Source organism: Eumetopias jubatus, unplaced genomic scaffold (genome assembly GCF_037043125.1).
Source record: "Eumetopias jubatus isolate StellerSeaLion01/CBP00866 unplaced genomic scaffold, mEumJub1_p1.0 scaffold_12, whole genome shotgun sequence".
Taxonomy (NCBI): Eukaryota; Metazoa; Chordata; class Mammalia; order Carnivora; family Otariidae; genus Eumetopias; species Eumetopias jubatus.
The window spans coordinates 49094855-49118454 of record NW_028274818.1 but is presented as its reverse complement, the minus strand read 5'-3'; the positions used below and the strand labels follow the sequence as shown (position 1 = coordinate 49118454).

Here is a 23600-nt window from a genome sequence, read left to right as displayed (position 1 = left end):
AGAAAAACTTATACCATAAACAAAAAAGATGATAAATTAAAATTAAAATTTCTATTTCAGAAAGAATACCATAAACAATGTTAAAAGAGAAGGCTAGAAAATATTTGCAATTCAAATAACTGAACAAAGATTAGGACACAGCAAATATGGAGAGAGAACTTTAAAAAATCAATAAGAAAAAGACAAAAATGCAATAGAAAAAATCATCAAGACATGTGAATAGGCAATTCATAGAAGTGAAACACAAATTGCTAAGAGCATATGCAAAGATGCCTAAACTCTCTAGAGGAAAATGCAAAATGTAAAATTGGATTGCTTTTCATACATATGAGAATGGTAAAATTTAAAAATCTGATAATGTATAATATTGGTAAGGATGTGAAGAAACTCATATTCTACTGATGGAACGGTAGATTGGCACAACAATCATGGACAGCAATTTGCCAATATTTTGTAGCATGGAATAAGTGTGTACCTTACTATATAGTAATTCAATTTCTGGACTTATATCTAGAGAAACACTTACACATATGCCCAGGAAAATTGCTTTAAGGATGGTCACTGCTTTATTGTTTGCAATCATAAAATTGGAAACAACCATCCATAGTGGAATGTGTAAATTAATAGTGGACTATTTATATGATGCAAAACTATATAGCAGTTAAAATGGGTGGACTAGATCTGTGAAGCCGTAACAGACCCAGTAACAGGAAAATCTTAAAAGCACAATACTGAATGCAAAAAGAAATTCTAGGATATGCATATGACAATTTCATGAAGACAAATCAAACATTAATAGAAAAACTCATCAAAGGATTTGCCTACACTCATGTGCATGCATGAGAAAGATACATACCAACAGAACAGTCGTGACATATTATTAGTACCCAGGAGAGAAAGGGATTGGGTGGGGTATAAAGAGGACTTTGCTATATTTACAACATTCTATCTCTTTTTTAAAGATCTGTATTAAAAATAATAACTGGGAGGTGAAGAGGTAGTGAAGACAGTGAGTATAATCTATTTTTCAAAAAGTTCAGATGGAAAAAGGAAGATTTGATGGTGACTTAAGGAGGATGCTGAGTTGGGAGCCCCCCTCAACATTTTTATTATGACAAAGTTTTAAACACAGATAAGTTGGAAGAATCGTACAGTGAACATCTATGTATTCACCACCTATGTTCTACAAAGAGGATTTTGCTATATTTGGTTTATCATGGATCTATCCATCTATCCATCCATCAATCCATCTTATTTTTTGGATGCATTTCAAAAAAAGTTGCAGAGTTTGGTGCACTTCATTGGTGGGGAGCTTTTTGACTAGGTGGGAGAGATTAACACGTTAAGTTAAAGAAAGGAGCCAATGTTGAAAAAGTGTGGTTGAAAGAAAAAAAGAGGGAAAATAATTGCTTCAGCCCTGAAGTTGGTGAGAGGGTTTGGCTTTTGAAAAAGATGAGGGACCACTGATCCTTAAAGCTGAAGGAAAAAGTGGTGGAGGGGTGGGGGTTTTGAAGGCGGTCTTGCTCAGTGGACCCCATAGGCAGAAACATTTGCTGGGAATGAGAACTGGGAGTTGACTAGGTCTTGCGGAGAGAAACAATGATTAGGTGGATTTACTGAACAGAACAGGAGAGGGAACTGACCAAAGAAGACAAGCTAAGGGAATGACAGAGTCTCTGAGGGGCCAGTTGAGCTTGAATCTGTAGCAGCATAAGAGCCTTGAGTATGTGATTTTCTCAGCTGTTTGAGAAGGAGAAGCAGAAGAAGAGATAGTGGGAATGATCCAGAGCTGATGCAGCAGGACAGGATGCAACGGAATGGAAGAGACTAGTGTGAATATTTCGGATGGGCAATCATTAGTCCCAGGCAGGGCTTGGAACTAAGAGTCGAGGAATAAGGCAAAGAGATCGATAGATTTGAATTCTCGTGAAATGGAGAAATGGCCCATTTACTGAGTCACAAACCTGGAAAGAAATTTTGTTCTAACTAGGCTTGTTGCTACCATTTCAAACACAGACATACAGTGCAGAAGACATGGCTTATGAACTGCCCTGTTGCAGCCCTTATCACATCTCTATTTTTTTTTTTAACATTTTATTTTTAAGGGATGCCTGGGTGGCTCAGTCTGTTAAGCGTCTGCCTTCAGCTTAGGTCATGATCCTGGGGTCCTGTGATAAGAGTCCCACATTGGGCTCCTTGCTCGGCTGGGAGCTTGCTTCTCCCTCTGCTTGTCTTTCTCTCTTTCTCTCAAATAAATAAATCAAACCTTTAAAAAAAAAGATTTTATTTTTAAGTAATCTCCACACCCAATGTGGGGCTTGAACCCATAACCCCGAGATCAAGATTTGCATGCTTTACCTACTGAGCCAGCCAGGTGCCCCACATCTCTCTATTTTGACAGAAACTTTATCCAGTTCGGGCACCAAAAAACACGCACCAAAGTATAATATTTGAAACCCATCTCTCTCATCCCCATAATTCTTAGTCACCGGTTGGAAAGGAAATGCTTCTAGTCCTCTATCCTCTCTTTTACCCTTCTTCCCTTAGTGATTTAGTACTTTCTCACTTCTTCAGCTTATCACTATGAATCCCCTCTTTCTCATCTCTTGTGTCTGTCATTGTTAATCATCCTTTCCACTGACCCATCTGGAACCATCATTCCATTGCAAATAAAATACTGTACATTCTTAATATTTCTTCTTGGAAGTGTCACTCTCCTTGCCTTGAATTAAGGGGCCTACTTCAAGGCTAGGATTTGCCCTGCAAGTTCCTCTAGTTGGGGCTGTTTATTCTCTTTCTTCTGCTGTGCTGTAGAGGAAGTCAGGAAGCAGGGAGTGTCATTTGGCGGACCCCCCAGTGCTACTTCCAGACCATCACTCTTTCACTCTCTCATAAAGGCTCATCCTTCTCTTAAGGATGAGCTCCACCACTCTCCTCTTTCCTGCCACTAACAAACCTCTTGGTTGCTTTCTTTCATTCTCCAAAGCCCTTGAGACTAAAATCACAGTTGCCCTCTTCATCCCACCTCCTACCATCATCCTGGAGTTCGATAACTTAGCTTCCAATTTTTGTAACTCCTTAACCCTAGTGATTTTGTCCTCCGTTCTACTTTAGTTATCTATTTCCCAGGACCACCTTCCATATCATGTCATCACTCAGACACTGCACCTCTGCAATCTTAAATTCCAGTGGCCCACTTTCTGACTACTAGCTTCTAAACTTCTAGCTCCTCCCTGGTTGTCTTACTAAGGATGTCCAATGGGGAAATGACCAATAAAACTTTCCAGATTTCTTATTCTTTTTTTTTATATTTTATTTATTTATGGGGAACCTGGGTGGCTCAGTCGGTTAAGCGTCTGCCTTCAGCTCAGGTCATGATCCCAGGGTCCTGGGATCGAGCCCCGCATTTGGCTCCCTGCTCAGCGGGGAGTCTGCTTCTCCCTCTCCCTCTGCCTGCCGCTCCCCCTACTTGTGCTTTCTCTCCCTCTCTCTCCTGCTCTCTGTCAAAAAAAATAATAAAAATCTTAAAAAATATATATTTTATTTATTTATTTGAAAGAGAGAGCACACGCATGGGGGAGTGGGCTAGGGGAAGAAGGAGAAGCAGGCTCCCCACTGCGCTGGGAGCCGGATGCAACTCAGGGCTTGATCCCAGGACCCTGAAATCATGACCTGAGCCAAAGGCTGACACTTAACAGAGACACCCAGGAGCCCCGATTTTTTATTCTTAATACTAGCAATCAACCCCAATCAATAATGGTGAGACTTTCAGGTGCTATGATGGTCATCTTCATCCATGTTTAGATGATGGGCAACTGGGGATATATTTTGTGTATTTTTTGTCTTTGCTCACAAGAGTCTTAAATAGGCTTTGGCTGTTATAATTGGTGTCTCAACACCTTGATTATACCAGAGGCAAAATGAAAATGGGCCAGTATAGCCTTCACAAGTTGACCAATTATTATACTGCTCTCAGGGTAGTATGAGGACAGTGGAATCACTCTAAAAATCTCTCCTTTAGAATCCTTTGCCTTTTTTTTTTTAAGATTTTATTTATTTATTTGACATTGACAGAGCCGGAGCAGGAACACAAGAAGGGGGAGTGGGAGAGGGAGAAGCAGGCTTCCCGCTGAGCAGGGAGCCCGATGTGGGACTCGATCCCAGGACCCTGAGACCATGACCTGAGCCGAAGGCAGACGCCCAACGACTGAGCCACCCAGGCACCCTTTTTTTTTTTTCTTATCGCATCTTTTGAGGACTCTAGAACCACAAAGCTAAGGAAGTGATCATTTTCTTTGGCTAGGGTGAAGTAAGTTGGCCTTTCTATAGTTACTAGAGAAACACAGAAATTAATTTGCTAAAGATTATCCTCTTCATAGATTTTGTTAGTTAATAGATGGTTGGTACTGTGTATTCCAGACAGAGCTGGATTACTCAAAAGATGTGTTTAGAACACTGGCAGAAGTAGGAACAGACAGAAGCACGTACAACATTTTTAAGAGTTTGAAGTTTGCCATTTCTAAAACAAGTTCTGTAGTGGTCATCACTGAAAAAAAAACAGAACTTTGTTGCTCTTTCTGACACTTGGCAAAAAAATTTTTTTTAATTACATGGGGTGAGGTGGGCACCTTATTATTTTCAGTGTTTAGGACTACTAAAGGTTTTAATTAGGCACTGATGTCAGGCGCTCTTGTTCCATCTGAGTGTTTTTATTCTTTTTGCATTCCTGTAGTTGAATGCTGAGGTGAGGTCATTATTTTGGAGGAGTGTTTGCCAAGAAGAAATGACTGGTGGGGGTCTGTTTGTCTCTGGTCTGTTCCATTGCTTTCCCAAATGATACTGTTATTGGTTGGTACAAATAGTGACCTTCTCTTAGGGGACATGGGTCCGGTATTCAAAAAAAAAAAAAAAAAAAAACCCAGGAAGATTCCTAAGCTTTTCTTGTACTGATGAATGCCTACGATCAAACATTTTCTAATTTATACCACTCTCAAATGTTGCTGGAGGAGAGTTAGTGCTCCTTATGTTCTCTACCTCAACCTCAGTTTCCCCACTTAGAATACACTCTTTCTGCCTGACCTGCTTCCAAACTTGACTCATGCCCTAGCTTGGTTTTTTATCCAACTTCTTTGTACCCAGAATACAGTGAAACAAATGGCAGTCACCCAACCACTTGAGGCTTGCTGTCCTATGCTCTTGAACAAAGAGACTGAGAAAGAAACAGTTCCTTTGAAATTCAGACCTCTGCTAGAGAATAGGGAATATATTCTCCTTTATCACATTAGATTTTGTTTAAGACTCAGGATGCAGGATGCTCTCTTGATGAGGGACAGACAAGGTTGAAAAGGGGAACATACTGAGCAATGAGGAACAGCTGAGAGCTACAAAGATAGGGCTGTGCTCATGTATAAATAGAAATGTTGCTGCTACCCTGATGAATCAGACCAGATGTTTCTCTGATGTCTCTGTTTGGTCCTTTGGTTTAAAAAAAAAAAAAAGTATAATTTTTGCTAAAATTATATGTGCGGCCAGGAATGTGGCACAAATGCTTTAAGCTTAAATAATATGTAAAATAATGAAATTACTTTACTGAGGAAACCTTTATCAACAAGAAAATTATCCAGTTAGAGGACAGAAAGGAGCAGGAAGCAAACAATCTGTTGATGGGGTTGATGCATTGGGATTCAGGAGCTCTGAATTCTGATACTTCTTTTGTCACTCGTTGGGTGACCTTGGGCAAGTCATGTCATTTTCCTGGGTCTAGGTAATGTTTCTTTTTTCTTTTTCTTTTTTTTAATGGGGGGGCAGGGGAGAATGGGGGTTGCATGTCTGGGATCACTGAATTGATTTTTTTTTTAAGTGTTTTTTGCAGCCCCAAACATTTATGAACCCAGCCAGGTTTTCTTTTTCAGTTTAATTTCTTGCTTCCTGGCTTCTGGTTTCATTGAGGGGTTGATATGTGAAAGACACCGTGGGGGATGAACATGAATAATGCAAGCCCTCTGCCCTCTAGATGCTTATGACCTAATAGCAGATATTAGAGTTACACGGAGGATTGTACCATAATATATACATGAGTGATTCCAGCAGACAGACAAGAGCAAATGCCATGAGAACTCAGAGGGGGCAGAGATCATTGCCAGCTTGGAGGATAGGAAATGAGTTGCAGGAGGAGGACACTGGCATTAACCTGGGGAGGAGAGGAGGGGAGCTTGAAGGTTGGCAAGTTTTTAGCAGGCAGAGATGGAGGAAAGGCCATTCCTGATATCAGAAAAAAGGAGAGGTAAAGAGCAAGGAAAGTGCTGGAGGTATTTGGAGAATAGTGGGCTGTTTGTGTTGGCTGGACACAGGCAAGAGGTCAGGTAGTGATGGGGGCTTGGGACCCTATCTGGTAGGCCCTTTTAATTTTGGTAGAATATACGTGTTACTTAATAGGTAGCAGGGAGCTGTTTTTTGAGCTTGGATGTGACCTGGTCTGAACTGAGCTTTAGGATAATTCACTTACTGCAGAGGGTAGGAGAAACTGGAGGTGGAAAGGCCTCAAGGGAAGGAGGACAGCTACAAAGCTAATGCTTTTAGCATGGTGAAAGCTGACCAGGCCTGCGTTAGAATGGCGTCACTAGGAACAGAAAGCAGGGGTTGATTTATGTTAGGGTGGAGGAGAAGACTGAAAGGTAACTCCATGTTCAAGCAAGTCTGAGGTAGAACCTACCAGTTCCACTGAACATAAAAAGGAAATCCACAAAGGGAAGGGTGTTTGGGCCGAGGACAGGGGGAGGGAGTTCACTTTCCATGCACTGAGTCTGAAGTATGGGAAGCCTATCTTAGTGGAGGTGTTCAACATTTACAGACTCCTGACCCGACCCTCAGTTCCGTGGATGGGGCTGGGGATGGAGATCTTAAAGTCAACACTATCCAAGTGAGAGTTGAACCCGCAGAAGTGAATAGATGACCAGGGAATTGGAGACAGAGACAGGAGCAAGAAGAAGATGGACAACAGAATCTCAAGAAATGTCTAAATTCTTCCCTTACGATGAACGGGGCACGGTCAGTGTTATAGCGTATAATCAGAAGAGTGCTGCATCATTGTGTCCAAGGGGAAAGAGAATATTGAAAGGAAGCAGCTGGTGAACCACACTTTAAAGGTTGCATTACTGCTTGGGGGATTAGGGGCTTAGAAGTGGTGTCTAGAGAGCCTAAAAGGGACTGGCTACAAGAAAACAGTTAAGAGCATTTGTGATGAGGGAACCTCTTATGTGTGTGTGTTTGCTGACAGGTGAACAGAGGAGAAAATTGGATGCGTACCTGGTCCTCAGTTTGTGATAGCCAAGATTCCAAATCCTCGTCTCTCCTTAATACTGGCATCTTTCGAATGTATCAAAAATTCGCGTTATGCTACGTCGTTTTTATGAAAGACCTATATTAGTACCTGTTTTCATTGACCCAAGGAAATCTGAAGAGGATTTTCACTGTATGAAAAAAAGAGAAAAGCTAAAATAACTTTCTGCGTTTGCCGTGAGCCCTTATACAGGCAGTGTGCACTCTGACCAGTGAGAGTGGCGCCCCCAAGCTCCTTCCCCTGGAACTACACTCAGCATCTCAGCCTCCAGCCACCATAGCTTTGAACTGTCGGTGAGCATCTGTGCTTATCTTGATTTATTTTGTGCATCCGTTAACAAGATGGGTCCTAAGGTATCAGAAAAGCCTAAGAGAGGTTATTTTTTGGGTCTGGGAATGCTCAAAAAATTTTCCATATAAATCACTGGTAAGTGCTTCTTTGCTTTATGTCATTTCAGTTTATGAAAGCTTTCATAGGTATGCTCTACTTTAGGATAGGGACAGGAAACCTGTATTGGTAATATGTACTCTGAACCCAAGGCCTCTTTCTTTCTTTTGAAAAATCTCAGCCTTTGTTTTTCAGCCTATTATTTGGGGAATTTATTAGCTTTTTCTCCTCCATAGTTCCCCAATTTTAGTTCCCACTTGTCTTGGGGCTTGGGTTTGATTCTTGGAATTGAGTTCCAACGACAATAAATATGTAGATCACATCCGAGAGCTTAGTGTCTGAAACTCTAGAGGGAGGAAAAGGAGGAGGGGGTAGGGCAGGCTGGGAAATGAGACTTTAGCTCTATTGTAGTTCACACACAAAGGCCTGTTTGCAAACTACAATGTAAACCAAGACTTTATCAGCCAAGGATTTATGTTCACATTAAGATCTGGGATTACACCAGGGAGATACCCCTGGTATAAATCTAAGTAGGATTAACTGCTTCCCTGCAATGCAAATTGGCTTGTCACTGTGTTTGTTTTTTCTCCAATATTTTTCCTAAGTGACAATAATTTTTTTTTTAAGATTATTTATTTATTTGGGAGAGAGAGAGAGAGTGAGAGAGAGCACAAGCAGGGGGGAGGAGCAGAGGGAGAGGGAGAAGCAGACTCATCCCAGGACCCGGAGATCATGACCTTAGCCGAAGGCAGACACTTAACCCACTGAGCCACCCAGGCACCCCTTAAGTGATAATAATTTGCAAAAACCATGGAATATTTGCTTTTGGCTCCATAACAGTTAGTGTAACTCTACTCACCCAAGGGGGGAAAATAAAAACCTTAAGGAATCCAGATCCCTCAATGAATTAAAAACTTAGGAGACTCGGGTTTTAATCTGTCTACTAACCATCTATTTTATTTTAGGTAGGTTGCTTAATAGAATTCTATGCTTCAATTTTTTTCATTGGCTCAATGATGATTTAAAAAATACTGGTTCTGCTTATCTCAGAGAACTATTGTTCAAGTTGTGAACTATTTTCTCTTTAAGTTATAACCATTAGATAAATTCCAGACATACTATTACTTAGGCAATTAGATAATCACCGCAGCTAGTCTGGGGACAGGATGGGAGGTGAAGCAGGGACTGGGGATTTGGAGAGTCTAGATGAAGAAAGTAGGATTACTGAGAGCTTTTTCTTCAGCTCAACAATGGATGACGCCACCAAGAAAATAAGCTTAAGAAAAAAACCTCTGTGAATGTTTCATACACCACTCCTAATGCTGCTTTCAGATAATTGCTTGGCTAAATAAATTCCTTACATATTGACTAATAAAGAGTGCTCAGACTTGTACACCTGATGCCCATTATCCATTTGCTCTCTGACTTCTGTTACCATGACTTCAGCAAATTTAGTATAAATAAAAACGCTCTAGCTCTGTTTAGTGCTGGGCCCTATAATCTCCCAGCTTTGATAACTTCCCATGTCCACTCAAGCACTGAAGAATATGATGATTTAGACTTGGAAATCTGACTATGGAGTCAGATAGTAAGAAATCGGGGATTTAGATATCAGAAATGATCACTCCAATGCATCACCAAATCATGCATCAACAAGCTCAATTACAAAAGGTTCTTGAGGGAACAAAGTTGAAATAGGCATTATCATCAAGACATTTCAGACATATCTGTACTGGTGGTTGATTTGCCAGGTAACCTGGCTGTTCCTCAGTTTCCTCAACCATTAAACAAAAGGCAGAATGAGATTATCTTGAAGGTCACTTCCTGCTTTGAAATACTATTTCTCTAAAGAGTTCGGAGAAAATTACAAAATGCATTCTTATAGCTCTTGATAAGCCCAAACCACATACCAGGATGCCACAAGACCAGAAAATAAAAATATCCCCTTGTAGACCGGTCTCTGTGCAAAGTAGGAAGAAATGGGGGGGGGAATGCCCCCCATGTGTTAAACAAAAAAGCACCATACACTTGTGGAACTCCTCTATTTTAAGCAGCATGTTCAAGAAACATTGTTGGAGACCTACGATGTGCAAGGCACTGTTTAAGTTGTTACTTTTCGGTTTAAAAATTATTATCACTTTGCCAGGTATCTCTTTAACCTGAACTAGTGAATACTGCCTTGGGTGGGTATAAAATTAAAGCCAAGGTCAAGGGAGACAGTCTCCAAACAGACCAAAAATAAAACGCTTGTGACATCATTAGAGGAAAAAAAGCCAACATAATTGCACAAAGATCAAAGGCAAAAAAAAGAGAAACTTGTTTGGTTAATACTGGGCTTTTGAGCATTTCTTGTGCTCCCAAGGCCCGTCTATCCATCCACACCACACTTCGTAACCGTGCTATTCTAAACCGATGACAAGTCCAGCTTCGTCGCGGACAGGGCACAAAGCGCAGATCCCACAATCCAGACCCCGCTGCCAACTCTCCTCTGGGAAGGAAGGAGGCGTTTCCCTTAGGGCAACTGTAAAATAAAGCAGCCTCTCTAATCTCTTCCTCCAGTACGAAAGAAATGTCGGTCCAAATAAATGAATACATAAATAGCTACATGAAGGATAAGAGGTGGAAAGAGGGGAAGGGAAGCTCTTTTCCTTTCTTTTTAAATTTCCCGCACCCCTTTTCCACCCCGCCTCCCCACGCCGTCCCCACTTTCAGCCGCAGCTCTGGAGACCCTGACCGCGCGCTACTGGGCGGTCGGGTAGAGGGTCTTTAGAAAGTAGGCGGGACTGGCCAGATGAATAATTCGGTGTCCGATTTTTCCTGCCTTCGGTGGCAGTTCCTCCTCCGCTTCGTTACTCGATTGCACACGCGGCCAGGCCCTCGGCCCTCGATTGCTCCGGCCTATCACCCTGGGATGCCGCCTGCCGCCGCCGCGGCTGCCGGGCTTGTGGGATCGGTGGCGGCGTAGCCGGAGCCGCGGCGGGAGCCGTGGCCTGAGAGTTAGGGGGGCGGGCCGGCTCATTCCTGGGGTGGGGGCCGAGGACTGGCGGGCGAGAACCCGGGGCCACCGCCCCCCTTCCCTGAGGGAGCGGACACTCCGACCCTCTGAGGCGGCGGCGGCGGGAGCCGGTCAGAGGGGGCGGCCCCTGGCGGCGACGCCCCCAGCCCTGCCCTGCCCTGCCCGGCCCCACTCCATCCCCAGCCCCAGCCCGATCTGGCCGCGAGAGACGCCGGCTGGGGTTTGAGGAAGGCGGATCCGCGGGGGCAGGCGGGCGAGCCGCCCCTCCCGGGTCTTTCCACGTCCCCTCCCGGGAGGGACCCACACCTGAGCCCGGACCCACCCCCGGCCGGGGCCACGCTGGATCCGCCTCCCGGCCTGGGTCCCGCCCGCCGGCTGCAGGTGGGCTGCAGCGCCGGAGCCGCGGGCAGTGGGCTGCGGGGAAGGAGGTGAGCCGCGTCCGTGCCGGCTGCCGCTCCGGTCCTTGCCCCCGCCGCTGCGCTCTCCTCCTCCCTTTCCCGCAGGCAGGGCGCGGAGTCGCGCGCCCTCCCCGCCGCCGCCGCCTTGTCCCTCCGGGGCACCATGGAGCTCTCCCCGTCGTCCGGAGGAGCCGCGGAGGCGCTGTCCTGGCCGGAGATGTTCCCAGGACTGGAGTCCGACTCGCCGCTACCCCCGGAGGAGCTAGAAGCGGTTGTCCCAGTCGGTGGGGCCGTGGCTGGTGGCATGTTGGATCGGATCCTTCTGGAGTCCGTGTGCCAGCAACAGAGCTGGGTCCGGGTGTACGGTAAGGACCACAGGCCATCCTAGAGGCTGGTGTTTTTGCTGTGGCTGAAATTCATCCCTAGCCTCAAGTCCTATTCTCAGTCCCCATCCATTCTGGGTCAGTTTCCCACATCCCTTTTTGTTCCGGCGTGCGTTTCTGACAAGTTTCTCCAGGCTAGCGCTTGAGTAGAGAGATGTCATTCAGTATGGTCTTTGGACCTTTCCAGACACCTGCAGGAAGTTTAAGGTGGAGTTGAGCTACGCAGACTGATATATTAGGTGATAACTTCAAAGGGAACTGTCAACCGATTTCAGGGAGGTCTGATGGAACACACCATGAAATCAAGCGAACAGTTTCATTTCTTTCTCTTGAGTGAGGCAAGGCTGGAAACTAAGATACTATGAAATAGCTTAGCAGTGGATAAGGTAATAAAATAAAATAGAATAACCAAAAATATTTATTTGGTGGGAACAGACTAATCTATAACCTCTTTCTGAACCTCATTCTCCTAAAGGCAACCACTTAGTCCAAGGGGTGTGGATTGTGTCAGATTGCACTATTGTTTCTGGTTCTTTGTAAAGTGACTGGGTTGCTACTCAGCAAGTTAAAAGTGATGAACACACTAAAACTTTCCCTTTCTGCATTCCTAGCAACCACCTCTTTAATTAAAACTGAATGATGATATTCTGTTAGGGTGAGCCTTGTGGCAGCATTAAAACCATGCCAGTTTTGAAAACTCCTAGCCCAAGGATTTATAGCCTGGAATTCAGGACTGAGCTGTGGCTTCCCAAAATACTAAAACGTCAAGATGTTTATCACTTAACTCACGTGAACGCAAGACATTAGTGATGTGGCTGAATATAAGAGGGCAAATTTGAAGCACCTGGGATCAAAGACAATGTTAAGATGTTATCCTCCAGTCATGTGCATCTAAGCCTGTAGTGATCAAGTACATTATGCTTTTTTCCTTCAATCTTCTGAAGCGGGTATATGTTTACTATTCAGGAGTGACCAAGACTTAGAAGTTATCTCTCTGGATAGTTCAGTTGATTTCAAGACTTCAAGTCCATCACTATCAGAAAGATCACAGAACAAGGAGTTCAGAGATTTGAGTTTTTGTCTTGGTTCTGCCAATAAGTGGCTATGTGATTTGGGGTAGATCAGGTAACTTTTTTTTTTTTTAAGCCTCTGATTCTTCATCTGTAAAATTAATGAATTGGATTAATAATCTCTTAATGGCCCTTTCGGTTTTAAAAATCCTGTCGTTCTTATAACCAGTTCTTAAAGATTTATATTTGTACCATTTTATATTTTGCTTGATGTTTATACATGGTTTTTGATGTTATTCTAAGCACCTGAAAGAATTAAAGCAAAGAAGTAGGAGATGATGCAAGGTCACCCAGTTCATTCTCAGGAGATTAAAAACTTTAGTGCCTGATTTTCCATCCACCTGCCGATCCCACTTACCCGATAGCTTATAACAAAGGTTGATGAGAACCTGAAAATGAGCTTGAATTAGAATATATTATTACGTTTTCCCATCCTATCCTCCTTTTTATCCTTCTACATTTCTTTGGCACATTGTTTTTTACATAAAGTTAGAGATAGGCCATGTTACTGTAAGAATATATGATATTTCAGTGTCCAAAACTATTCTGTTTGGGTATTCCAGACCTAGCGTAAATTACTGTTCTTTGCGTGTAACCCATAAAAATATGTGCATATTGGGCGCCTGGGTGGCTCAGTCGTTAAGCGTCTGCCTTCAGCTCAGGTCATGATCCCAGGGTCCCGGGATCCAGCCCCGCATCGGGCTACCTGCCCTGCAGGAGGCCTGCTTCTCCCTCTCCCACTCCCCCTGCTTGTGTTTCCTCTCTCGCTATGTCTCTCTCTGTCAGATAGGTAAATAAAATCTTAAAAAAAAAAAAAAAATATGTGCATGTTTTTGTTCATTTTTAGGGGTAGATTTGTGAGGGGTGTGTATACATATATACACACATGGATTTGTGGATATTCTTAAGTATATATGGATAAATATATGTACATATATTCTCTTCTCACACACATATGTACTGTGCATTTCAGTGTCAAGTTGCAGACTTTCCACTGCATTGTAATTTTTTTGTCTTCCCTATCAATTAACCAGATGTTGTTTTTATTTACTGTTGAGTACTACTACTTTCCTTCCTCTAAGGCCACTCATCCTGGATACTCCTTTGTTGTCTTAGTTTGATGTAAATATTCCAAAACTATCTGAACGATTCTGGGCTTTTCTGTGTCCTTAGCTAGTTTTTAAGTTGCCTATTGCATAACTCTTTGAACAGCTTTGAAGTAAAAATAATAGAATGTAGAAAATCAGTTTGGAAAACACTAGTTCATTTTTGGGTTTTTTTTGTTGTTTACTTGTTTGTTTTGTGTGTTCACAATTCTGATTGTTTTGGAACATTTAGGTTCTTTCACGCAATTTAAGGAGACCTTTGATGAGTGTGGTCTAATGTTTTTAAAAGAAATTCAGAAACTGGGAACCTAGTCTAGAGTATACGACTGGGGATTGAGAACCGGGTTTTTTTTTCTCTCTTTGCCACAAATTGGTTGTCTAACTTTGGGTAAGTAATTTTAACTCTGGCTCTAGGTTTCTATATAAAATGTAGAATCTGGACTAATTGGTATCTGTGGTCCATTTTAGCTATAGAGTTGTCTGATTCTGTGGCCTGCCCTATTATTTTACCTACAACTTAGCCTACCAATTCCAGTCTGACTCTTGGGGACAGGCTTCAAGAAAGCCCTTAATGAGTTTAAATCATGATTGTCAGGGGCTTCTGGGGAGCACTTTTATCAAAAGGTCAGTGAACTTAGTTGTGAAAGCAGGAATGTTGAGGGCAGATGTATATTTGTTTGGAATGTTTTGACAAGATAGGAAGGTGGGGGAAAGGGGGATCTTGCTCAGGTGAAGCTTATTCAGTTTTGAGCACTAACCTGAAATAGCCATGTGGATTTTAAAAGGGTACAAAGGAAGGAGCTGTATTAAGTGCTCCTGGCTTCTGGCTATGATTCACATCCTCTACCATACACATATGTTTTTTTGTTTGTTTGTTTGTTTTCAGGTCAAGAGCTTTTATTTTCTTTTTTAAATATTTTATTTATTTATTTGACAGAGAGAGACAGCGAGAGAAGGAACACAAGCAGGGGGAGTGGGAGAGGGAGAAGCAGGCTTCCCGCAGAGCAGGGAGCCTGATCCCAGGACCCTGGGATCATGGCCTGAGCCAAAGGCAGACACTCAACCGACTGAGCCTCCCAGGCGCCCCTACCATATACTTATGTTTGAAATCAACAAGCAAACAAGTAAATAAACGCCAGTAACAGCCCCCCCAACCTGAATACCTTAACAGAAACTTTTGGAAATAATATTTTATTAGTTTGCCTCATGAAATTTGAAGACTAGGCACTGTTTTGAGCTTGCTGTCGACTATTTTATTGATAAAACATATTTAGAGTTTTGTGTATTGCCAGGATTGGAAAGCTTTTTCTGGAATCTGTCCCAGCTTTATAATAGGTAGATATATACTTAGAACACAAATGCTTATCATTGAGACATAGCTAAGAGAAAATACGCTGCCCTGGCCTTCATTTTCTTTTAGTTGTAAAATGTTCTATTTGTTTTATTTCCATTTGTTTTATTACAGTTTTATTATAAGTTGTGCCCATGCCCTGTCAAGACTATAAAATGTTTGATACCAGGAAGTCTGTCTTGTTTGTCTTTGTATTCCTATCTTGCCACCCCTTCATCGTCACCGTGTCTAGCAGATTGGTACCTTGCTCATAGTCAGTGTCTGTTGAATGTTGATCCATGCGTCCTTTGACCGTCCAGATCTCAACCTGACTGATTGTATGGGTGGCAGAGTAGCTTAAACAAAGGCATGCCACAAACAGCTAAATATGGATGCAGAATCCAAGAGCATCAAATGCAGAACATTTTTCAGATATTTATAGCCTCAAAGCAAAGTCAATTGGCTGAAAAAGCGCAGCAGCCTAGCAAAAGGAAACGGGAGAGGCAAAGCCAGCCTCACTGTCTGTGCTTTCTGGTAAACAATGAGAACATTAAAATTAACTACTTTACCACGAATGGACAGCGAGTGCAGGACACTGGGAGAAATTGAAGATACCAGTCTCTAGTAGTGCCTGCGTTGGAGCTTCGCAGCCATCAGCACAACAGGTCTGCAAGTGTGTGCACAGATGTGCCCTCGGATAGCTAGAGGGGAAATATAGTTATCACACTAAAGTGCTCACCAAGCAATCATATGGTTTTGATTTTAGTAGTATAAACAGGACTTATCTAAAATATTCACTTAATAAAATAAATAACATCAACATTATTGCTTACCATTAAGCTAGTATATAGCTCATTGTTTATTGATGACTGATAGGGATCTGCTGGAAATTTTCTAAAGGCTGGTACTATTTCAGCAAGCAGAAGAGAAAAAGAATCATACTGCATCATATACCATATAATTCTGGAAATGTGACAATGAGAATTTGGTAAGAATTTCTCATGAACTCCATATGAGTTGATGGTGGACAGTTTTCCCTGTTTGTAGTAAATAGTTTTGCTTATGTTTCATGAATTAAGATAAAGGATGAGATATGTTTCATTGCATTTTTAGAGAATATGCCTCTATATTTACTTAAAACACTGTAACCAGTAACAAGTCCAGGAAGTTGTTTCATTTTGGTGTAGTATGAAGATGTCATTAATTCACTGGCCTTACAAGGAATGTTCTTAACATAATTAACTTTCAATATTCTCAGTGAATTATTCATTCTTACATGTCTTAAATATGTACCCCATGCTTGACTTCTGTTTTGTATTAATGTGTGGATGAATGAAATTGTTGAAGTTTTGTGTGCTCTAGCTAATTGATTGCTTGAAGAAAATCAGTGAATGTGTACTCAGTACATCCCAAAACATGTTCATGTTACTTAAGTGTTTTAATTTCCTCAAATACTATAAATTGAACTTATATAATGATTATTAATATTTTAGCAATTCTTGGGATTGTAAGCTTGAGTTCAATACTTAGGATGTGGCATTAGCTTTGAAGGTTGATACATTAATTTCCCAATACATTTTATGTACATTAGGAGTAGACAGTTCACTGAAACAAGAGAGAACTATCAAGAATGCCTAGGAATATACTGTTTATTTTAAATTATATTGATTTCAAATAGCCCCTCCTTTTTTTTCTTTGAGAGAAAATTAGTATATCTTATTTAAATTGTATGTCCCGTTAATGTTAGAGACATGTACGATTTCCTTTATCATATCTTAGTATTTTTCTACCCTCTATCATGTTGGTTTATTGCTATTTCATTTTCAAAGAATGAAAATATTTTTGAAGAATAGAACTATACATTCATAATCTCTTTTCCATAACCATTAGGACTAGAGTGCTTCAGAATTCAAAATTTTTTTGATTTTAGAAAATGTATATATATACACAGTGACATAACCCCCTAATGGGGTCTGGAGCAACATCCAGGAATCAATCATATTAATATTCCTGTAGTTAAGTAAAAATCCACACTAAGTATGGTTTAAGACTATAAATAGTGTTATGTCAGTGAGGGTCAGATTTTACTGCTAAACAAGTTATGAAGAAAGTGTTTTCAGAGCTTTTTGGGTTTAGGAATTAGAGGTATGAAATTGAGGATATGTACAAATTTTCTGACATAAATAATGCAAAGTTCTAGAGTGCACCTGTTTGAGAATAGTTCACTTGTAAAGAGTGTCTTTATCTTTTCTACATCATAAAATTCAGTGCATGTACTTTAAAAAATGAGGTACTGTTGTGTCTCATGTTGAATGAAATAAATTTCTCTGACTTGCTAAGGAAAAAAAGGAATTCACATGACAAAGCACATAGGTTTTACTGAGATTACTAAGGAAGTGGTGGCAGGGCAGTGGTTTCTAATGCTTTCTTTCATTAAAAAGAAGGATGAGGTAAGTTGAAGCAGAGGGTTTATGTAATTGTTCTTTGCAGTTGCTCTCTTCAGTGGCACAGAGTGATTTGATCACCTTTTCAAGTAGGTGGACCACAAAAAAGCATTCAACTAATGCCTGAGTTAATCCAGAAAAAATTCAGTTGTCTGCTACCTTGTCCCTCCCTATTGGAATAACTTTTAAGTAACAAGAGAGGTGTTTGGTCTTGTTAACCAGGAGGAGGAGTTTGAAGTGTGCTGAGGGCACTACTGAAATTGCTTCACCCTGTCTTGGCAGAGGGATAATTGCTCTCTGATGTTTGTAAAAACCCCTTTCTTCCCAAAGGCTATCAAGTGCTTCGCAAGACCTGTAGGTAGAGAACCCCTTGCAAATTTAATGTAGCTTATTTTCTAATGAGAAGGCAGCCATCAAGAAGTACCTGATATGCAAGTGGTAGAAAAGAAGATGTGCTGAGGTCCAGGTAGTGTTAGTGGGTCTGCTGTAAACAAAATTAAAATTGAACCCTTGAAGGCATGACAAAACTTCATTTGCTAGGCTATGATACAGAATTTATCATCTTATCTCTATAGTAGGTTTGGATGTTAGGAGTCAGAGTTTTGCCTTCCCACCAAGTGTTGGTTACATTAATTCATTGCCCGAGTCTCCTTGGCTCATAAGAGTCCGATTTAGATCCTGATTGCATTCTTTTTTTTTAATTTTATTTATTTATTTGAGAGAATGAGAGAGAGAGAGAGAGCATGAGAGGGGGTTGGGTCAGAGGGAGAAGCAGACTCCCTGCCGAGCAGGGAGCCCGATGCGGGACTCGATCCCGGGACTCCAGTATCATGACCTGAGCCGAAGGCAGTCGCTTAACCAACTGAGCCACCCAGGCGCCCCCTGATTACATTCTTATGCCACCATAAATTGTCTTCAACATTGCTCAAGTTCTGTTCACATTGTGTCATTTTCAGTAGACTTTCTAAAACTACCCCTTACCGGACTCCTGAGTGGAAAAGACTGGTAACACTTGCAGATACTGTTTGGGAGAGCAAAAATTTACAAAGGAAAATATTTGACATAAGGCAAGAAAACAAAATTCAAAAGAATAGTGTGGAAAGCTAAAGAAAACTTTAAAGTTGATAGTCCTAAATATTTTCAAAACAATCCTTTAAGTTACCTCATTGAGGAAACTGGATCAGGAAGTTTAGCTTATTACCAAAATTGGAGACAAATTCCACAGTTTGTCAGGATTAGAACTCTAACCTCAGATTCCTCAGCCTCCTGTTTTAGCTTCTAGATCTTACTGCTTTCCCTTAGGGAGATGGCCTTTCAAAACTGAAGGTCAGGAAAACTGGACAGTGAGAAATACCAGATTGTTAGTTTCACAGTCTTTAAGGGAAATGCTGGAAGTACCATTACCTAGGTAACAGAAAACAAAAATGGACAAAACATCCAGAAAGTAGGAGGATGAGAATAATCTCATAATGTGATTGTTAAGAGGTAGAGCAGAGGACAGATTAAATATTTTTCATCTCTAAATTTTTTATCCATAAATTCTTTATTCTGTAATTGGATGTTTTAAGGAAATTTGAATGTTTCATTTATGATGCTTAGAAACCTGGATAATACCTAATAAGTTTCTGCCTTTTTAAATTTCTGACCTCTCTGATTCATAGCATTAAAAAATTAATAGCTTTTTTCTTATTATGAGTATAATAGTGCTTAATGTAAAGAATTTGAATTATAGGAAAAGCCAAGGAAAATTAAAGTCATCTGTAATTATACCTCTCAGATATAACTCTTCTTTTAATATTTTGTTGTATTTTATCCTTGTCTTTTATGTGCAAAAAGTACTTTTTTGTGTGTATTTGGTATCATTGCATATTATTTTAAATCCTCCCTTGTTTCTAACTATATTTTCTTAGGTTTTTAAAAATGTTTAAAACTTTTTCAAATATATTTTTATTTTTAAATTTAATTAAAAATATAGGTAAACATTTCCATCTTTCCAATATTCAAAAATTATAAAAAGATATTCCGTGAGATCTCTGTCACCCCTCCTCCATACCCCTCACTTACCATCTGGCAGGCAATCGTTCACTCCACACAATCAATAAATGTTTGAAATTCTTGTGTATGCTCGCATACCTACTCCCTGCCCAGAGAAACATATAAATAGATAGATATGTGAAAACTCCACCAAGAGTGGGGTCCAAGAAATTTCGTTCACAAAAATGTAAGGTCATGTTTTTTTCAAGGTTAATGAATGGACTGGAGCAGGTCCGCAAAGGAAGTTGGCTGGGAGTTCTGGGGGTCTGGAGCCAGTTGTTAATTGCTTTATATCTGAATTGATATTATCATAGTTTTTACTGTGTGTATTGCTTTTTTCTCCTTTTTTATACAAATGATAACCCGTTAAAGGAATTTATCAGCACCTTGTGTTATTCCTGCCTCACATCCCCTCTCTCTACACACTTATTAATATATTTTTGACATAGTTTCCTGTCAGTTTGTAAAGCAGTTCCTCATTCTTTTTGTGGCTGCATAATGCCTGAATGAATCATAATTTATTTAACCAGTCCCCAAGTTTTGCTGGTACAAGTGATAATATAGTGAATAATCTTGAATATAAGGCATTTTGCTTGTGTATGAATATTTTTTTAAGAAAAGTTCATATAGAATCGCTAGGTCAAAGATATGTGTACTTGTAATTTTGAAAGATATTTCCAAATTGCTCTTGTTATAGGTTGTAACTATTTATATTTTGCCAGCAGTGTATGAGAATGCCTATCTCTCTACACATAGGGAATTATCAAGAATTTTTGAATATGACAATCTAACTGATGAAAATAGTTTTAAATTTAATTTTTCATATCTTTTACATTAATTGTCTTACAGAGCCATTTAAATACATCCTTTTCTGTGAATTGTACATATCTTTTGCCCATTTTTATTGGGTTGTTGGATCTTTTTCCTAGTGATTTGTAGGAACTCCTTATTAAATAAAGAGGCTTTTATCTGTAATGAGTTACCAGTATTTTCATTTGTCTTTTCTTTCCCTCTCTATAAGAAAATTATTTTCATGCAGTTGAATTGAATGTATCTGCTCTTTTATGGCTCTTTGTTTTTATGTTATAGTTAGCATGGCCTTTCCTATTCTGAGGTTATAAAATAATTCTTCCATGGTTTGTCAAGTACTTCTTTGTTTTCATTTTTTATACTTAAATCTTTGATCCATTTGGAATTCATCCTGCTATAAGGTATGAGATATAGATACAATTTCATTTTTATTAAGATGGCTTTCCAGTTGTCCTAACACCATTTGTTGAATAACTCATCTTTTCTCCACTGGTTTAAGATGACTTCTCTATCCTTTGGTAGACTACCATTTATATATTTTGTTTCTTTCAAGATTTTCTACTCTATTCTATTGGTCTGTCTATATTGATATGTCAGTATCACACTGTTTTATTACTAAGCTTTTATAATATGAAAATATAATTTGTTGATGAGTATAATTTAATGTAACTTATTTAACCATTATCCTATTTTAGACATTAACATTTTCCCAAAAATATATATATTTATAGTCTACTGATTGTCTTTGTGCACAAGTCTTTGAATTGAACTTCTCACTGTTCCCTTAGGCTGAATTACTAGAAGAGTATGTCTTTTCTTTTTTTTTTTAAGATTTTATTTACTTATTTGACAGAGAGAGACACAGCGAGAGAGGGAACACAAGCAGGGGGAGTGGGAGAGGGAGAAGCAGCTTACCACCGAGCAGGGAGCCCGGTGCGGGGCTCGATCCCAGGACCCTGGGATCATGACCTGAGCTGAAGGCAAACGCTTAACGACTGAGCCACCCAGGTGCCCTGAAGAGTGTGTCTTTAAAGGCCTGAGACTTGGTGCCAAATTGGTGTGACCTTCCTGGAAAGCAATTCCTACCACAAATATATGAAATTATGGCCCATAATTTAAATCCTACTTCTGTATTGCTACTTTCAACATATTGAAGTATTTTTGTGTAGATTTCATATAGTGCCTTAAGCATTATTTAGCACGTATTAGAAGTCCTCAGAGTTCTAATGCTAATAACACTGCCCTTCAAAAAATGGAGTTGTTGTTTTCCAATGGTATTCCTTTTCATTAATGGCATATTTCCAAATGAAAGAGGGAAGGGCATGAGTATAGAGTCAAAGCAGTTGGTCTGCTAAGGGTCAAATCCATGACCGTGGCTTTATTTATATTATGTTAGAGTCCAACTGAAATAACCTGACATAGACACATAATGGTTCAAATACTCTAAGAACATAGTTGGTGGCTTTCCTCTCAGCTGTTGATGTCCTCCTTCTACTCTTGGTTTCTCAGAGTATTAAGAAGGAAGTGACATTCATGAAAATTCTTTTTTTTTTTTTAAGATTTATTTATTTATTTGACCGAGAGAGCACAAGCAGGGCAAGCAGCAGAGGGAGAGGGAGAAGCAGACTCCCCGTTGAGCAGGGAGCCGGATGTGGAGCTTGATCCCAGGACCCTGAGATCATGACCCAAGCCAAAGGCAGATGCTTCACCAACTGAGCCACCCAGACGCCCCCAAAATTCTTTTGAACATGGTTTGAATATAAGTTCATTTAGTTTTAGCTGGATGAACGACTAAGGTGTGTGTCATATAGTACTGTCTTATTTAGTAAAACTAAATGTACTATATATAGTACATTTAGTTTAAGCTGGATGAACGACTAAGGTATGTCTTATATAGTACTTTATAGTACGAGGTTTTAGCATGGGTTTAATTTAGGTATATTCTAGGGAGGTTTATTATGTCACACAAAGCCTAATTCAAGGAATGGCAACAAGAATGAACATTAATGACAAAATTAACTGAAAATCTTTTCTTCAGAAAAAAAGGGTAGGAAAATGAATTAGACTCTGGAAAATAGTTTATATAGACAATTAACCAATTAACCAAATTTTCTTTTTTTTTAAGTACTTTTTTTTTTTAGAACAGATTTAGATTCACAGCAAAATTGAGAGGAAGGTATGGAGATTTACCATATATTCCTTGTCCCGACATCTGCATAACCTCCCCGAATATCAACATCTGTGACCAGAGTGACACATTTGTTACAGCTGATGAACCTACATTAACATATCATTATCAGGCAAAGTCTGTAGTTCATACTAGGGTTCACTCTTGGTGTATAAATTCTGTGGGTTTGGACAAATGAGTGACATGTATCTACTATTTTAGTATCATACAGAATCAATCAATCTTTCTTTTTCTCCTTTCCTTTCTTTTCCTTCCTTCCTTTCTTCCATCCTCCTTCCTTCCCTCCCACCCTCCCTTCCTTCCTTTTGATTTTATTTATTTATTTATTTATTTATTTATTGGTGGTTTCATACAATTTCTTTTTCTTTTCTTTTCTTTTTTCTCTTGATTTTATTTTTTAAGTAATCTCCATACCAACATGGGGCTCCAGCTCAGAACCCTGAGATCAAGAGTGGCATGCTCCATTCACTGAGCCGCCAGGTGACCCTCCTACAGAATATTTTCACTGCCTTTATCCTCTGTGCTCTGTTTACTCATCTCTTCATATCCCCTACCCCCTACCCCATGGCAACCACTGATATTTTTACTGTCACCATAGTTTGCCTTTTCCAGAATTCTATATAGTTGGAATCATACCCACATTTTCTTTTATCATTTAGCTGTTTTATTTAGTATAATAATTTTATGATTATTATATAATCATAAGCTTGCCTTACTAAGTCAGAAAGGAGCAAACTTAGAAAGGAACAAAGTAGTTTAACTTTTGACAATGATATAGAGCAGTTTGAAAGTGAAACTAGGAATCCTGTATCTAGTTAATATTTGTGGTGGCTTGTAGGAAATTTTGTTTAAATTAAATTTGGGCAGGATATAAAATATAAATATCTTGCTCCCATGATTCCCTTGGGCTTCACTACATACAATTCTTTGTATTTGTAAATTTTTTTTTTAAGATTTATTTGAGAGCAAGCGAGAGAGTCAGTGAGAGAGAAAGAGAGAACATGAGCAGGGGGGAGGGCAGAGGGAGAGGGAGAAGCAGGCTTCCTGCCGAGCAGGGACTCAATCCCAGGATTCTGGGATCATGACCTGATCCAA

General features: G+C 40.1%; 1 protein-coding gene across 4 annotated transcripts in view; it reads left to right on the top strand.

Moving 5' to 3' along the window:
* The first annotated feature begins 10739 nt into the window (after nt 1–10739).
* The window catches only part of RASAL2 (RAS protein activator like 2), a 349893-nt gene continuing 337032 nt past the window's right edge, over nt 10740–23600 (top strand). Inside the window, exon 1 of one of the 4 annotated variants that reach the window (XM_088016941.1) lies at nt 10740–11505. In XM_088016941.1, coding sequence (XP_087873067.1) covers nt 11304–11505 — 202 coding nt within the window. In that variant the 5' untranslated portion in view covers nt 10740–11303. The remainder of the gene's footprint in view (nt 11506–23600) is intronic. The other 3 variants (XM_088016940.1, XM_028092076.2, XM_028092075.2) reach the window with 3 other exon arrangements.